Source organism: Mchenga conophoros, linkage group LG7, assembly GCF_057382185.1.
Source record: "Mchenga conophoros isolate Kocher_MC1m ecotype Shallow Benthic linkage group LG7, M_conophoros_male_GT1.1, whole genome shotgun sequence".
NCBI classification, from domain to species: domain Eukaryota; kingdom Metazoa; phylum Chordata; class Actinopteri; order Cichliformes; family Cichlidae; genus Mchenga; species Mchenga conophoros.
In genome coordinates this window covers 10,221,815-10,238,526 of record NC_140532.1, presented here as the reverse complement: position 1 = coordinate 10,238,526, position 16,712 = coordinate 10,221,815, and the positions used below count along the sequence as shown (strand labels likewise).

Genomic DNA, 16,712 nt, shown 5'->3' with positions numbered 1-16,712 from the left:
TATTCCTTGATATTGATGCCTAATGCAAGCGCTTTCTGTTTGTGCTGGAAAAATATTTGGTCGTGCTCTGCTGGGCAACTGGGGTGACAGTGAGGCCTGTGTGTGAATCTTAATGAATGTGTTAAACTGTGTTGTCCATATCTCTTTGCTAAGCCTTCTAAAGATGATTGCAGAAAACCCACAAGGACATGAAAATGTTTATTTTACAGCTGCACACAAAATCAAAATGTAATTAGAGTATATAATGTATTGAATTCTGCTTATGTTGGTGGGTTCATGACGTATTTCTTTTTCATATGCATGCTTTCTTTTGATAAATGAGCTTTTCATGTGTATTTGTTCATCCAGCCACCATTGTGCTGAATGAATTAACCTGGACAGAGGAACTGAAGGAAGTGTTTAGAAAGAATAGAGAGGATGACCCAACCCTACTCTGGCAGGTGTTTGGCAGTGCCACTGGCCTGGCTCGCTATTATCCAGGTAAGGAAACAAAGGGGGGGGGGGGGGACAACAACCCAAACATTGCCTTTGAATAGGTTTTTATGTGTCTGTTCATATAATTCTGAAGTTGTATGTGCTTAAATACACACTGCTTAGTAATTGAGGAGATGAGATAGCCTTTATTTGTCAGTTGCAGTTGCCCACAACCGAGATGATAGACCTTGCCGACCGTACATACAATACACAAACATCACGTTGGGGTGACAGGTCAGGCTAGGTAGCAAGGGAAAAAAAACATTGAAATGTGTAACAAAAAAGGATAATCCAGGAATGCACAGATATTAACACACCATAACACAATAAAACACAGACAAGCAACATGGGAGAATATTCCACTGTGTACAGCTGGATCTGGGACCGCTGCAATCTTCGATTGTGCCTCCAGCTGATCCACTGCCCGCATAATTAAGCTCACATTGACTTTATGTGCGTCTGCACTTGTCTATTGCTGTTCCCTCTTGTATGCGTGTTATCTTTGCCAAGCTATTTCTATTCATGAGATTCCCTGTCATCATCGACTCTATAGCTTTATGACAAAAGTTTATGTCTCATATTCATAAATTTGCATTGGCTTTGATTTATCCTTTCTTTTACTTCTTAGCATGCATGAAAGGCAGTCACTCACTCTCAGTATACTTCCTTGTTTTTATGGTGCCCTTCACTAATAGCTGTGCGTCTCCGATAAATAATTTGTGCGTGTTTTCCCTCATAAATATTTTTAGTGATTTAAAACATGTTATAATGTAGACGGTATAATAAATTGATCGATCCAATAAGCCTGTCATTATGTCACAGAATGTAGTATGTACACAACGGCTCCTGAGCAGAATATGACACTAAATACAATATGATTTTATCATATAACAATAATGGATTGGATTTATATATAGCGCTTTTCAAGGCACCCAAAGCACTTTACAATTCCACTATTCATTCACTCTCACATTCACACACTGGTGGAGGCAGCTACAGTTGTAGCCACAGCTGCCCTGGGGCAGACTGACAGAAGAGAGGCTGCCATATCGCGCAAAAAAAAATAAATTTCATAGTTCAGCAATACTGATCAATCTAATAAACTTAAACCTACACCATCCTCCCTATTCTGGTATTTTAAAGAGTACTTAGCGTAAATATTAAGCAACCTAACTAATAGGGTTCCAACTCCCAGCAACAACAAAAATAAATAAATAAAAAATAGGGAACCACCCCTAACGCTCCACCTCATGATGCTTAATCGACGTAATCAACCTTAATTTGATGCAGTGTGAAAAAAAAAAGCACAGAAATCAATTATTTTTCAAGAAATATTAAATAGATTCAACATCTTTCTCCAACAAAATTGCAGACTGCACAGATGGTACCTTCCCAAAGGTACTATAGTACTTTTTCCTTTGGGAAGGAAAAAGTACTATAGCTTACTAGGGTATATATATTAGACTTAATAGTCACTATATACAGTAATTCACTTCTATTCATTTTACATCAAATTAAAACTTTGGGTGTAAGATTCGGATAATTATTTATTAAAAGCTAGACATTTTAAATGAGAATAAGAAAGAAAAGTATGTCTTTGTGCCCCCTTTTCCCTGTTAATGCCCTATCGGCATTAACTGGCTAAACTTTGCTAGATCCGCCCCTGCACAGTTACCTGTGGAAGCCCGTTTCCGCCACTAAAAAAAAAAAAAAGCTAGTATCCATAACTCGAAAGTTCGAGTTATTTTCTCGAAATTTCGAGTTATTTTCTCGAAATTTCGAGTTATTTTCTCGAAATTTCGAGTTATTATCTTGAAATTTCGAGAAATATAACTCGAAATTTCGAGTTACTTTTCTCAAAATTTCGAGTTAGCTCTGCCAATCAAAAATATACGTGAATGAGGTCGCTTTCTTGTTACCCGGAAGCATATGGCGCAGGACCGCGCACTCAAAAACGGATCCCAACAAATTAAAGTATGTTTGCTGATAGTAACACCATGTGATTCAGCTAATAACACAGGGATTTCATCATTTGTGAAGCCAGGCTGAAAACACTCAGCAATCTGTGCATTCACGACTGGATGTAATACCGGTAGCTTAGCTGTAGCATTTGTAGCTGAGGGCTTCAGCTTCCGGGTAACATGGAAATGACGTCATTCACGTAGATTACTGATTGGCAGCGCTAACTCGAAATTTCGAGTTGCTTTTCTCAAAATTTTGAGTTAATATGTCGAAATTTCGAGATAATAACTCGAAATTTCGAGAAAATAACTCGAAATTTCGAGATAATAACTCGAAATTTTGAGTTATGGATCCTTTTTTTTTTTTTAGTGGCGGAAACGGGCTTCCATAGTTACCAGCCGTCAGCTACGTAGAAAAAGATCCTCGAGTAGAAAGTAATAATAAATAAATTCTAACAACAGCTGATCAAGCTTAAACGTGCTGCTGTTGTTCAGCCGCTGGTTTCCTCTTTCTGGTGCAAAGTGGGCCAAAAACAAACCAGAGAGACGGACTCGCGACAGAAAAGCCGATCAGCTGATCGTTAAGCAGTTTCATGATTGAAGTAGCAGCCAGAAGAAGCAGTCGCTCCATATATCGTTTGGTAAGCTTAACGCAGGAATGCTTTACAAACATTCAGAGATGGACTTACACACTTGCTTTACTTCTCTCGGGGATAACTTGAAATGCCGGGTTGCTAGCGAAGCTCCACATGCTATCCAGACCACCGACAGGTCCCGCATGCCACAGCCGCTCTATCACGTGATGCATACTGCTCCGACGTGCTAACGTTCTGAGGCGAGTTACGGCGTGTTGCAAGTTTTGTGAGGTGCTTTCGTGATATTTAATGGATCGGATTACATTTTTTATTTTTCTCCGATATCCGATCCAGTAATTTAGGTCAGTATCGGACCGATACGTAATATCGGATCGGTCCATCTCTAGTAGGCGATAGGGTAAAGTGTCTTGCCCAAGGACAAAACGACCAGGACAGAGAGCCCGGGGATCGAACCGGCGACCTTCCGGTTACAGATGCGCTTCCCAACCCCCTGAGCCATGGTCGCCCCATATTAGTTAAATATATTAGAAATTTAGCCAAAATAGTATGTAGTGTGCTGTTTTTTGTTTGTTTTTCTGCTTTAATTGTGATGAAAACTCAGTACATCTCAAATCTCGTCTTTTAGCTTCTCCCTGGATGGACGCTCGTAAGACCCCTAGTAAAATAGATCTCTACGATGTGCGCAGGAGGCCATGGTAAGAAAACTGGCTCAAGGATAACAGTGTTAGTCAGAATACAAAACTTAAACTTTTATGTCATTATGTGTCTTTGTATATCTATTTCATTGTTTACATGTAGAGCTAATTAGACGTAAGCAGGGTTTTTTAATTCAGTCAAATAATTCAATTAAATAATGCCTATTGCATTTCAGTGGAATATTGTTATGATTATTATTACTGTGAAAATTTGGTGAATACATTTTTTTTAGTCTTTAATTGATTGTTCCGTGCAGGTTGTATAAATTTGAGTGCATTCACACAGCACACAAATTGTATTCACTACAGGAATAAAGATTTTTTTTGTGATAAAATTTTGTATTGCTCTAAAAATAATAATTTGTAAAAACAGCTAATTGTTGATTGCTTTGAATAGCTACTGATTTGACCTTTTTTCATCTTTAAATCATTACCATTGAGTTATTAACATAATGTCATCCATATCGCTCAGTCTTATATTAATATGACAATGAAAATATGACTCAAGTGTGTAAAGTGTTATTGTATTTTCTCAGCATAAATGATTATGCAAATGGTTGGCCCTCAGAGTATATGTGTCTCAGTCCAGAAATGTGTTTGCATTCATTTATGACCATCTAGGTACATTCAAGGAGCCGCCTCACCGAAAGATATGCTAATTCTCGTGGATGCGTGAGTTGTTTGATAATCTTACTGATCCATAACCTTCCTGCATCCATCATGATTTCCCCTGATTGAAATGCATGCCTTTCTAGCTTTGCCACATAGTGTAATGTATTTCCCAAGGCAGAAGCAGTTCTAATTACATCGAGTAAAATCTCACAGGACAAGAACTGAGCAGACAGATTGCTGTGAGAAGCTGTCAGGTATTTCTTTCTTGTTTTTTTTTTTAGGAGTGGGAGTGTGTCTGGCTTGACGCTAAAACTGATCAGGACCTCTGTCAGCGAGATGCTGGAGACTCTTTCTGACGATGACTATGTCAACGTAGTCAGTGTGAGTATTATTAGACTGCCCACTTGCTGAATGTTGGGTGGTCTGTTTATTGAAGGTGAGGGGGGGGGGGGGGGGGGGGGTGTCAGAATTTACACCCAATTCGTATCCATTCACATACATCTTTACACATACACAACAAATGCCCATACACAGACACACACATATACACACAAATAAAAGAGAGGCAGAGAGATGGATGACCAGTAACGAAATATGGATTTCTCTCTGGTCTGGCCACCATGAAACAGGCCTTTAATATAATACCCACTGCTCTATTTGGTGTACAGGATTAAAACTCTGCAGTACATGGCCCCTCCCCACCTCTAGGCCCTCAAATGTGGCTGTGGCTGTGTATGTCCATTCCCAACGCTCCTAAAGGAATTAAAGCTGCACCTCTGAGTGGAGTGAACCCCAGGAAACATTTATCACCCTCTTGTTCTCTCCATCATTTGTTCTTTTCATCACTGAGCCATGCAATTCCTGTCAGCATTTCACCATATACCTCCATTCATCTCTTTGTGTCAATGAATGCCCTTCCTTTACACTGTATGCCTCCACTTTTCTATACACAGCCAAGAAACATTCCTCTTCTCACTATTCCTTCTGTTTTTTACCTTCATTTTTACTTTTCTCACCCACCCATCACTTCCATTACATTCTTCCTCTACAGCTTTTCATTCTCTGGCCATCTATTCTAAGCTTTCCACACTTGTGATTACACTTGAATAGAGCCAATCAGGAGATTGTGTGATGCGTAGATGGGTGCCTGTGGAGGTGTTTATTAAGACAGGTCTTTATAGAGATTGGAGCTGTCTTCGTTCTCCTTGCAAATGACAGCCATTCCGACTTTCTTTCCTCTCTCGAGGGACCTTTTGTCTTGGACGTAATGTATTCGGTTTCATGGTGGACTTTTGATTCTGCAAAGATGTGCAATTATTGGCTACTGTTGGTGTGTGTGTGTGTGTGTGTGTGTGTGTGTGTGTGTGTGTGTGTGTGTGTGTGTGTGTGTAAAATGAGATGGTGAGAGATTTGTAGAGACACTGAAATCCAATTCAGTTTTGACTCAGTTTTATGACTTTTGAACTTGAACCCTTTAAAAGTACAGTGCATGAGTTATGATGAATCTATAGTCCAAAGAACTTGCCTGGTTGTATCAAGGTACTAAAAACTTCATTTAGGTTTGTTGCAGTTTAGACAAGTATTAAGACTATGTGGCTCAAACAAGCCAGCAGTATACCTATTTTATATAGTCAAGAACCATAAACTAAAGTTTGGTTGATAATTTTAACAATAATTCTTAGGACTTATTTGCAACCTGTAATATCATACGGCTACCTGTTTTCATTGTTCCAGTCTGTCTTTTTTTACATTTCTATTTTTTAGCAGTTTTGTATTTTTAGCTGTCAACAATATTATTTGCTAAGCATAATGTCAGTATAAGAAACAGGGAGGGTATCAAAAACAACAAGACAGCTAAAGTCAAAATGAAATGGATTTATAATATTCCTGCTGCAATATATCAGTTACATAATGGTAAGTCAGTGTCAATTTCCTCCTGTTTCAGCAAAAATCATTATTCCTTCTGTCAGTCACCATATCTATTTCTTTCTGTCATTGATTCACTCATTTATGCACACACACGGACACACACACACACATGCATACACATATCCACTGCCCGATGTCTGGTCCTCAGGGTGTTGTTACCTGTCACTAAATCATTAGTCTCTGATATTACCCACAAATCCCTCCTCATTAACAGTAGCCCAGGGACTAAGTTGGCATTTGGTCACGGAAGATGCTCGCGCTCGTTCTTCACAGCAGGTCAGGTCAGACGATTGCTGATGGCTGCCTCTCTTCCTTTCCTTTTTTGCTCTCTCTCTCTCTCTCTTTCTGTTTTTTTACCCTTGTCTTCTCTCTTTCCCACACCTCTCACACCACAAGCCTCCACCACATTTATCCAACCTGCTCAGCCATGTTTTGCTGGCATCAATCTTTTAGCCAGCGTCAGTCCAGTGAGCAAGCCTGAGTAGTAAACCAGAATAGAAGACAGTCCGCTGGGATTAGAGCTTGAAGATTAGTCTTCTCTCTTGTGTCGTCACTAATCCATTCCCAAGGCCTGGACCATCACACACACATATAAGAGCTGTTGTAATAGGATCACGGCAGAATAGTGGAATTTGCGGTAGACTGCGTTCACATTCATGTGCAGGGCCAAAAAGGCAGTCTTACAATGAAAGAATATGGCTTTTTCTTAGTCATTCCACAGGTCTCTGTATAGCAGTGTTTATTTTTTTTTAATAAAGTAATTAAATCAGATAAAACTATAATTCTCTGTCACGTACCCTTTATGAGATCATTATTCTCTAAAAGGCAAACACCTCACATTCGTGCTTAGCCCCCCACCACCCGCCACCAACACCACCACCACACACACACACACACACGTTCTTTTCCTCTCACTTTCTGCTCCTCACCATCCCACATGCTAGACCCACCTTCTTCACTTCTGCTTTAGATAGATTATGTGATAACAGATTCCCATCTGCTCTACACAGTCAGTCATGTGAACTTCCATTGTGTGTTTTGGTGTTTTGTGTTGTGCATGTGCCATAGCCAATATTGTATTGCTTTCCGGTCCAGCAGAGATGTGTATGTCTGTTATTGTCATTCTAAAAGGAACTTCAAGGCTGCCTGGTTCCCTGGAAACGCACACAGACACACATGCACACATACTGATCAAGGCAGACATATAGTCAGGGCTCTTTTTGCCCCCCTGCTTGTCTTTGTACATCAGTGTTTCAGCCTCCCTATCGGCCATCTCGCAGGGATGCATTGATTAGTTGAGATCGATGAGGTGCAGTATTGTTTCAGAAGAGTTCTGCTACACAATAGATGTGCTGGGAATGGGACAGCTGGCTGCTCTGCTGTCCCATGCCCTTCCTGCACTATCATTAGAAGTTCTTTTTGTGTTTTTAATTTATTCTGTCTTTTTACTTATTGCCATTGGGAGTTCTTTAAAAATGCCTTTCCTCCTCACTCCTAGGCACTCCTGAAGCAAACTCAAACATACCTCATTTTTTGGGGGGTGGAGTATTTGTGCATGTGTGCACTGTGAGGTGGAAATAAGCAAGTCTCACCTTTAAAAAAAGACGGTGAGGTTGCCTAAGCTCGTTTCTATATAACAGAATCTTGTTTCCATGGGTACCAAATCGTTGAGCTCTGAGGATGTGAAGCAATTAGTGGAGCTTGATGAATGTGTCTGTTTACCACTGCCTGATAACAGCCAAGGCCAGGTGGTAGTGTTTGTGTGTCTGTGTGCGTGTGCTGCATTTGTATGATGTGTTGAATTTGCACACATGTTATAATTGTATGAATAAATTTCAGGTCATAACTCCTGTCCTGTCTGTTACCCAGTTTAACACACTGGTGAAAAACACGGCGTGCTTCGACCGTCTGGTTCAAGCCAACGTGAGGAACAAAAAGCTGCTGAAGGATGCCGTGCAGAACATCAGTGCTAAAGGAATTACAGACTACACAAAGGGCTTTGAGTTTGCTTTTAAGCAGCTCTCTGCGGTAAGAAAAACGTGTTATTTTGTCTGACTTTGGGCTGAGAGAGTGCACAAGTTGTAAAGCAAGTTTTGAATGAGTGTTGCCTCCATTTTTGTTGACAGCCTCAGATTGTTGTGTTTTACTGCCATCTGCTGGTTAAATGTGTTGCCTCAACTCAACTGCCTGGACAGTGAAAGAAATAATGCAATGTTACATTTGATTGACGAGAACCTCAGTAATGATGGAACATTTCCAAATAATACCTCCTACTGCTATTTCCTGAACACATTTCCTTCATCTGATAGAAAAATCCATGAGGTCAGAGAAAGGTGTGAAGGAGAATTTATAGCGACTCAGGAAAAGAGAAGCAAATGCACCTGCAATTTTGCCGACTCCTTAATAATGTCCAGAAGATGAACTACAAAATGTGCGTCTTGGTGATCCAGTGTAACTCGTTTTCACCCCCTTGTTTAGAATTTCTACTAATAAAGTAAAATTCGCTCCAACCTTAAATGCACCTCAATCAATTTTATAGCTCATAATCTCGATTTGAGTCTGTATAAATCTACATTCTTCATGCATTTTTGGCAAGAAGCAGATTTTATTGCAGCAGTGGAATGTTCATAGTCCACCTGTAGGTTTAACAGCCTGCTGTTGAAAATTCAAAACCTATCAGCAGGTTGTTGCGTGAAATAGCTTTTAAAACGCTTTTAATTAACATTTTCATGATCTGTGCCACTTTGTCAGGTTTGTTGACGCTATAAATTTTGGGATGTTATTGTCTCACTTCCTGTCATAAAGGATGGTTCAGTTTATCCGGTGCCAAAGGAGCTAATAAAGGAAGCACTGAAGCACATTTCAGTGTAATTAGACATTTCAAACCTCTTATTATAGCTAACACACAGAAACGTCCAGGACAGTTCCCTCAATTATGAACTTTCCTAATTGAAATTGACTATTCAATCCCATCCCTTACTTTTTACTGAATAATATTAATGCAGGAGGTTAGAAGTAGTGCATATTTGATAGGATTCAGAGTAAGATGCTTAGAATTTCTGCCAATGAATCTAAGCAGCTGTTCATAACCTTTTCTGCTGGACAAAGCAAAAATATATGTCACTATATGAAATGCAGGTGGATCTTCATAACAAAAGGTTTTATCTATTGGGTGAAAAACGTAGGATTTGTCTACTCATTTATATATATATATACATATATATATATATATATATATATATATATATATATATATATATATATATATATATATATATATATATATGTGTCATCTTCATAGATAGAGGCTGCATTGTGGTGGAATGGTTCACACTGTTGCCTCGCAAAAGAAGAAGATCCTGGGCTTAAATCTGCTGTCTGAGACTCCTACAGTACCCAGGCTTCCTAACAGTATAAAAAAATGTAGGCTTTCTCTGGGATAGAAGAAAACTGCCTTTAACAATTTTTTTTAAGTTGTGTGGAGTATTGATTATCCAAAATGGGTGTTTTTGATGAAAATGCTAGATAAAATCTTATCTAAGCAACAATGCAAAGCAAAGGCTTTAGTGAATGCCTGAATATTTTTATCCAAAAGAGTAATTGATCCATGTGCCCACAGCATATGTGGCTAAAAACATGACAAATAATTAATCTCCATGCTTATTTTCTTTGATAGACTAATGTGAGCAGAGCAAACTGCAACAAGATTATCATGCTGTTCACTGATGGAGGAGAGGAAAGAGCCCAGGCCATATTGGAGAAATATAATGCTGACAAAAAGGTATACAAAAGACACACATACACACACGTTTCTATCATTATAGAGGACAGTTAACTTGCATAAATTCCTTACTTTCTCAAACTAATTCTGCCATACTTTGAAATTTAAGGATTAACATGTTGGGGACTCGCTTTATGTTCAGCAGTGGAAGTGGGAGCAAATCGATTTACATCACACATTATGAATAATACAAAAACACACCAACAAACTTGTGTGGTGCTACCTCTTGGAACTCCCTTTGGGTTGTGTTTTCTGTGTGCACATTCTCTTTATGGAAAATTTCTTCACAAGGCAGATGAGGGTGTGAAACTAAGGCTTCACACAGTTTCCAAAATAGCTGTGATGCTGTGCAAAATATGAACAAAAGCAGAACTGAATGCCTCTGCAAAGGAACCAGGCTAAAGTATGAAATTTCCATTTCCTGCTTTATGCTTCCTAAAAAATGTAAACTCCTAGATTAACATGCGAAAGCCAGATCATTGCATTTCTGATAATAAAACTTGAAACTCAATGTTTTTTGAGCCCAAACTCATTTAAGATGGAAAACTTTCCTGTGGTCTGACAAATTATTTATCTTATTCTCTCCTGGTCCCCACATTTTCCAAAATTCTTTGAGTTTCATCATTTCACATGTTGTTTTTGTACTATTTTCAAATAAATACAGGTTCTAAATGGTCTGTAACTCATTTCATTTATTCATACAAGGATTTACACAAGGTTGCATCACATTTCAACATGTCAAAACAGGAAAAAGATTACATATGATGCTCAAAGTCACATGATCAAAGACAGATTTCACCTTTATTTTGTGTTCAGCTTCAAATGTGTTAAATTGATTAATAATTACAAGTATTTACATTAACTTTTTGTAAAACAATTTTTCTTTGTTGGTTTTTCAACATTGTAAGAGGTAACATGGAGAGATTTTTTTTAACCTTATGCTTCAGGTTAGGATCTTCACCTTCTCAGTAGGACAACACAACTATGACAAAGGACCCATTCAGTGGATGGCCTGCTCGAACAAAGGTACAACACTGATCCCAGCATGCATCTGTGCTTAATCTGTTCTTAGTATTAGATAACATTATGTTCTACTGAAGAATTATTTCTATGATTAACTTGGAATATTTAAGGACACCATAAAACATGCTAGAAATGCTCAAAGGGCATGAGCACAGGACATCCTTGGCCAGATGACGGAAATCTTAACAGGAATGGCTGTCTTAAATGAGCCTTGTGAGACTAATCAGAAAACAATCTCATCAGTGATGCACAAGCAAGAAATCTGGATGGCAGTTATTTCATCTATTTATTTGTGTCTTGTAACTCAGCTGACACAATCAAATGTTATGATGCAGTAAATTAAACTGCAGATTTACACCCTGCATCATTTACTCCTACATGGTGTTTTATTCATACCTACACACTATCTATTGTTTCCTAATCATCTATCCAGGTTATTTCTATGAGATTCCATCCATCGGAGCCATCAGAATAAACACACAGGTGATTTTTTTATTGTGTTTAACATTAATTAATGTTAAACAATGAACAAATATGTTTTATTTGAAAGAATCTGCAGTATTAAATGATGTTATGTGTCCAATTTAGGAATATCTAGATGTCCTGGGAAGACCTATGGTTCTAGCAGACAAGCAGGCCAAACAAGTCCAGTGGACTAACGTATACCTTGATGCTCTGGTATGTATTTTGCAATTTATGTTACAAATTCTTTTTGTTTTTTTTAATGAAAAAATCACCCATTTTGCTCCCAGTCTCATTTGCTCAAGAATATTGCTAAATAGGGCTTTTGCTTTATTCTCGATCAGGAGCTTGGTCTCGTCATCACTGGAACGCTACCTGTCTTCAACAGAACCAAGACCATAGATAAAAGAAACGAGGAGGTATAGTAAATGAATGCATGAACACATCACGTGAGGGCTCGTATCTGTCCTTATCTTTTCTCTCATACTTCCCATTAGCACCAGAATCAGTTGATTCTTGGCGTAATGGCAATTGACGTGTCTCTTGATGACATCAAGAAGCTCACACCACGCTTCACAGTGAGTGTACCACCCATACCCGTGTGTGATCACATGCATGGAGACAAATGCGTTTGTTGTAAAGGAGCAACTTTACACGACTTGCTCAGTTGTAAAGCACTTGCTCGGATGTTTCCCTCTGGAGCAATTAGTGAGTGATGTGATTCATTAGATGGCTTGTTCTTTTCAAGTCTGTTTAAAAAAGGTCACGCACTGATAAGACTGCTTTTGCTATCAGTTACTGGTCCTTTTTCCATTGTGTACTCATGTTTTTGGACCAGTGGAGCTGCTCTTTTGTACAGTGCCTTGACATGTCAAAAATCTAACATAATCATGGGATTTTATGGACTCACATATTATATTCCCTTTCCTCTGTACCTCTTTTGCATCAGATTGGTCCAAATGGTTACTACTTTGCCATAGATCCCAATGGATATGTGCTGCTGCACCCCAATCTCCAGCCAAAGGTATGGCGTCTGATCTTGTACATAACTTTGTGTGGCTGAGTAGGTCCATATCTGAAAGCATTAAATTATATCTATTTATCATGGTTTCACAGTAACTGTTTGCACTCAGTAAATATTATTCTGGTTAGCATATGGTGCGGTCTTCTTTCAAACTTTCCCATGTTCACCACGTCACCTCATCAGTCTTCATAAAGAGAATCTATCCCTCTGTTAGAGTATGTCATCAGTCCTCAGATATTGGCTAGAAGGTCACTCTCCCCTTATGGGATTAAATAGATATATAGACTTGGCAAAGAATATTTTTTAAGAGTAGCAATTACTGCATTCAGTCTCAATAAAAAATAATTTAATGTTTTAGTTTTAAAAAATTAGATAATACATATTTAAAGCTGAAATATGGAGGAAACGCTTCCATATAAAGCAACCAGAATGCCACCGAGCATACTAACTTTCAAGCTGCTTTTTTTGACCTGTCAAAAGCTCCGATTCATCTTACAATTCCTCAAAGAAAAGCACTAGTGCTTCTTGCCACAGGCATGTATTAAGATGTGGCCCATTATGAGTTAGCAATAACCTCACAGATGGTCTCTGCCTACTTTTCAGCAAATCTCTGTGCATTTCACTACTTTCAGCCAGAGGCAAATACACACTCAGAGCCTCCATTAGGGCTTTATTCTGCCCAGAACTTTAGAAAAGCAACTCTTAAATCCTTTAAGACACACTTGCGCTATCAATCCACTGTCCACACTCAGCTCCATTAAGGCAAGGCAAGGCAAGTTTATTTGTATAGCACAATTCAACAACAAGGTGATTCAAAGTGCTTTACAGAGACATTAGAAACAAAAAACAAATAAAAAGCACGATTTAAAATGGATTAAAACAAGCAAACTAACTAACTAACTAATTAACAAACAAATAAAACAGTATATAAAATCAAAACAGATAAAATCAGAACAGTAGATAAAATCAGTAGTTAAATGTAAGTTTTGAAATTTAAGCTTAAAAGTGTGGATTTGGTGCTTTATTCAAATGCAGCTGAGAATAGGTGAGTCTTCAACCTGGATTTAAATAAACTGAGTGTTTCAACTGATCTGAGGCTTTCTGGGAGTTTGTTCCAGATATAAGGAGCATAAAAGCTGAATGCAGCTTCTCCGTGTCTGGTTCTGACTCTGGGAACTGATAAAAGACCGGATCCAGATGACCTGAGGGATCTGGAAGGTTCATACTGGGTCAGGAGGTCACTGATGTATTTTGGTCCTAAATCATTCAGAGCTTTATAGACCAGCATCAGAACTTTAAAGTCTATCCTCTGACGGACAGGCAGCCAGTGTAAAGACCTCAGAGCTGGACTGATGTGGTCCACTTTTTTGGTCTTAGTGAGGACTCGAGCAGCAGAGTTCTGAATGAGCTGTAGTTGTCTGACTGATTTTTTAGGTAGACCTGTAAAGATGCTGTTACAGTAGTCAAGCCTACTAAAGATGAATGCATGGACTAGTTTTTCCAGGTCCTGTTGAGACATCAGATCTTTTATCCTTGAAATATTCTTGAGGTGATAGTAAGCTGATTTTGTTATTATTAAGACAAACATGTATGGAGCCACTTATTTTAAATAGTAAACATCAGAAAAATAAGGCAGCCCTGGGCTCAAAAAGGTTATACCACCTCAGCACTGAGTATTTTTATGAATCTTGATGTATTTCTGTCATTGTGTTTATTGCAAAGCTATATAGTGTTTGTTTGATCTGTTTTGCAAACTTGTGTATGTTTCTTTTTTCTTTTTAGTCTCAACAAACAAAAATAATTCCTCCATCTCAAAAAACTTCAGAGAAATCAAAGTGTATCTCTGTATCTTTTTTCATAAATTTCCTAGAAAAGAATCCGTAACAGGAAGCTCAGACTCAATAATAAGTATGCTGTCACGTTTCATGAGGTGAGATAAAGTAGATGCACTGTAGTTTGCAGAAGTAGTCATGTAGTGTTTTCTGTAGATGAAGAGATTTCAGTGATGAAGAAGCAATAACCACAGGTAAATATCACCTTTTGCAGAGGGTATTACTGCTCCTTTTAGTAGTTTGCAATTCTGTCTGAATCACCTATGCGGAAGCCATTCTACTTTATTCTGTTGCTTGTGATTATTGCTCTGCTGCTATATATATTGTTTGTTTTTGCCATTATGCACCATCCATCAGTGTGGGTTTATTCTGTCCCAAGGCTGGTTCTGACAAAAGTGAAAAATAGTTAGTCGTTTAAAACATATACTATTTTTAGTTAAACTGAAAGATGGCAGCATTACATTAATAAAAATATACAGTGAAGTTAATCCAAAAAATTAGACATATGATTTTTTTAACCTTTGTAGAGAGTGTATTTGCTGCATTTGCTATTCTCCAACATTTCCATGGCTGCTTGTACTTTCCTTGTATACGTGAGGTGAACAACTACACAGAAGCAGACACTGTTTTATCATTTTACTTGTTTTCTGCTTTTTTGTATCAGTAATGTGACAATATGAGTTTAGATTTCTTCAAATCTGTATAAAAAGGCATGGAAGCCTAAAGCAGTCTTACTGTAATAACACACATACTGTGCTCAACCATACATAAGCATCAAAGTTATTCTCTGAATGACCTCATGTTCACGTGGCATTCAAGCAAGCTATTTTCCCATCAGCCCACCACACACTTTTTAAATACAGTATGTAAGGCTTATTGTCTGAATGGGAGATTGTATGAATACTGATGGGGCCCTCTCTTTCTTTTTCTCTCTCTGTCTTTCACACTGCCTCAGCTCTCTCTGTATTTGATTATGTTTGTGCATATTTCATATTCATCACGCAGACCTACCCTGCTGCTAGAGTGTTTTCATTCTGATCTCACACCCCATCTCTGCTCACTACATTGTTGACATACAGCGCTCCCCTACTTTGTTAACCTTTCTTTTCTAACTCCTTACGTCTCATTTGATTTTTTTCTTTGCCGTTCACACCATCCACCGTTCCCATTTCCCTTCTCTTCATTTTCTTTCCTGTCTAACTCGTGTTTGATGTTTCATTCTGTATCACCCAGTGTTGTACCTCTTGATCTTTTATTCTTTCTTTTCTCGTTTTCATGCTGAGATGCTTCGTCGTCGTCATCTTCCTTTCTTGCTTCAATTTATTTCACTTACATGTAAGAACCTTGACTGATGCCCTTTAGTGTAAATGATTATTCTAGTTAGTTGCTTTTCTTGTCCATGTGCATTTCCCACAGTAAATCATACTTCATTTTAAAACTTAAAAAAAATCACAGTTATTCTTCTGTATCCAACATAGCCGACTTTACAGTCAAATTCTATGTGTTTTGAGCTGCAGTATGGCTTGCACAATGTATACCACCGTGCAAGAATCTATATAGAAAACATCACTTCAACACTGCTATGCTCTCACCACCCAACCCTTTATTTTGAGTGAAGAACTATGAAGGACACGCTGGTATCAGATTCCATGTACTGCTGTTTTATAGAGAAGCACAAGATTACTGCTACTATTTTATACCACCATAAAGCCACTCAGACGTATAGGGTTTTTAAGAGAGGACATTCATAGAGTTCAGTGTCACTTTGTATCAAATCTGATTTAGCTGTGTCTGATGTCAGATATGCTGTCAAACTGCTACCATATGTTAGCCTTTATTTTTTATTCCCAAGATTTAACTAGATTCATGTGTTGAGGAAAATTAATGAACTGACCCAAAAAGAACATCTCAAATAACTGATGTCTCGTTCGTATTAGTAACACCTAAATGCATATCTGCTGCCTACCTACCCAGTACTGTAGTACACCATCTGTTATACCATCTTCTTTTTCCACTTAAGGGTTTACTCCTTAACAGTTTTTTCATAAATCGTAGATCTTTAACCATGCTCTAAAAATGTTCCCAAAACTACTAAAAAGCACACTTTTGTTAATAATGTTATTAAAGTAAAAAATCCGAGGGTTGTTGTGTCATTGTTTAAGTATCTAAACACAAACACAATAATGCATATTTGCACATGTTTACATTTTTTGTTAGGGTTTTTTGTGCCGTTTATATGAACAAAACCTTTTAAAATTATGGAATAATGTGTTGTATAGCCTTTCTGACCACATCAACCCAGTCCCTTTAGACACATAAGTAG

General features: G+C 38.1%; 1 protein-coding gene across 1 annotated transcript in view; it reads left to right on the top strand.

Moving 5' to 3' along the window:
- LOC146569595 (voltage-dependent calcium channel subunit alpha-2/delta-1) overlaps positions 1-16,712 on the top strand; it is a 78,789-nt gene that overhangs the window by 36,856 nt on the left and 25,221 nt on the right. The window contains exons 7-19 of the mRNA XM_085282008.1: positions 349-480; positions 3,657-3,726; positions 4,348-4,398; positions 4,620-4,719; positions 8,137-8,295; positions 9,944-10,048; positions 10,996-11,074; positions 11,505-11,554; positions 11,660-11,749; positions 11,878-11,952; positions 12,031-12,111; positions 12,483-12,557; positions 14,428-14,487. Of these exons, the coding sequence (XP_085138134.1) occupies positions 349-480; positions 3,657-3,726; positions 4,348-4,398; positions 4,620-4,719; positions 8,137-8,295; positions 9,944-10,048; positions 10,996-11,074; positions 11,505-11,554; positions 11,660-11,749; positions 11,878-11,952; positions 12,031-12,111; positions 12,483-12,557; positions 14,428-14,487 (1,127 nt within the window). The remainder of the gene's footprint in view (positions 1-348; positions 481-3,656; positions 3,727-4,347; positions 4,399-4,619; positions 4,720-8,136; positions 8,296-9,943; positions 10,049-10,995; positions 11,075-11,504; positions 11,555-11,659; positions 11,750-11,877; positions 11,953-12,030; positions 12,112-12,482; positions 12,558-14,427; positions 14,488-16,712) is intronic.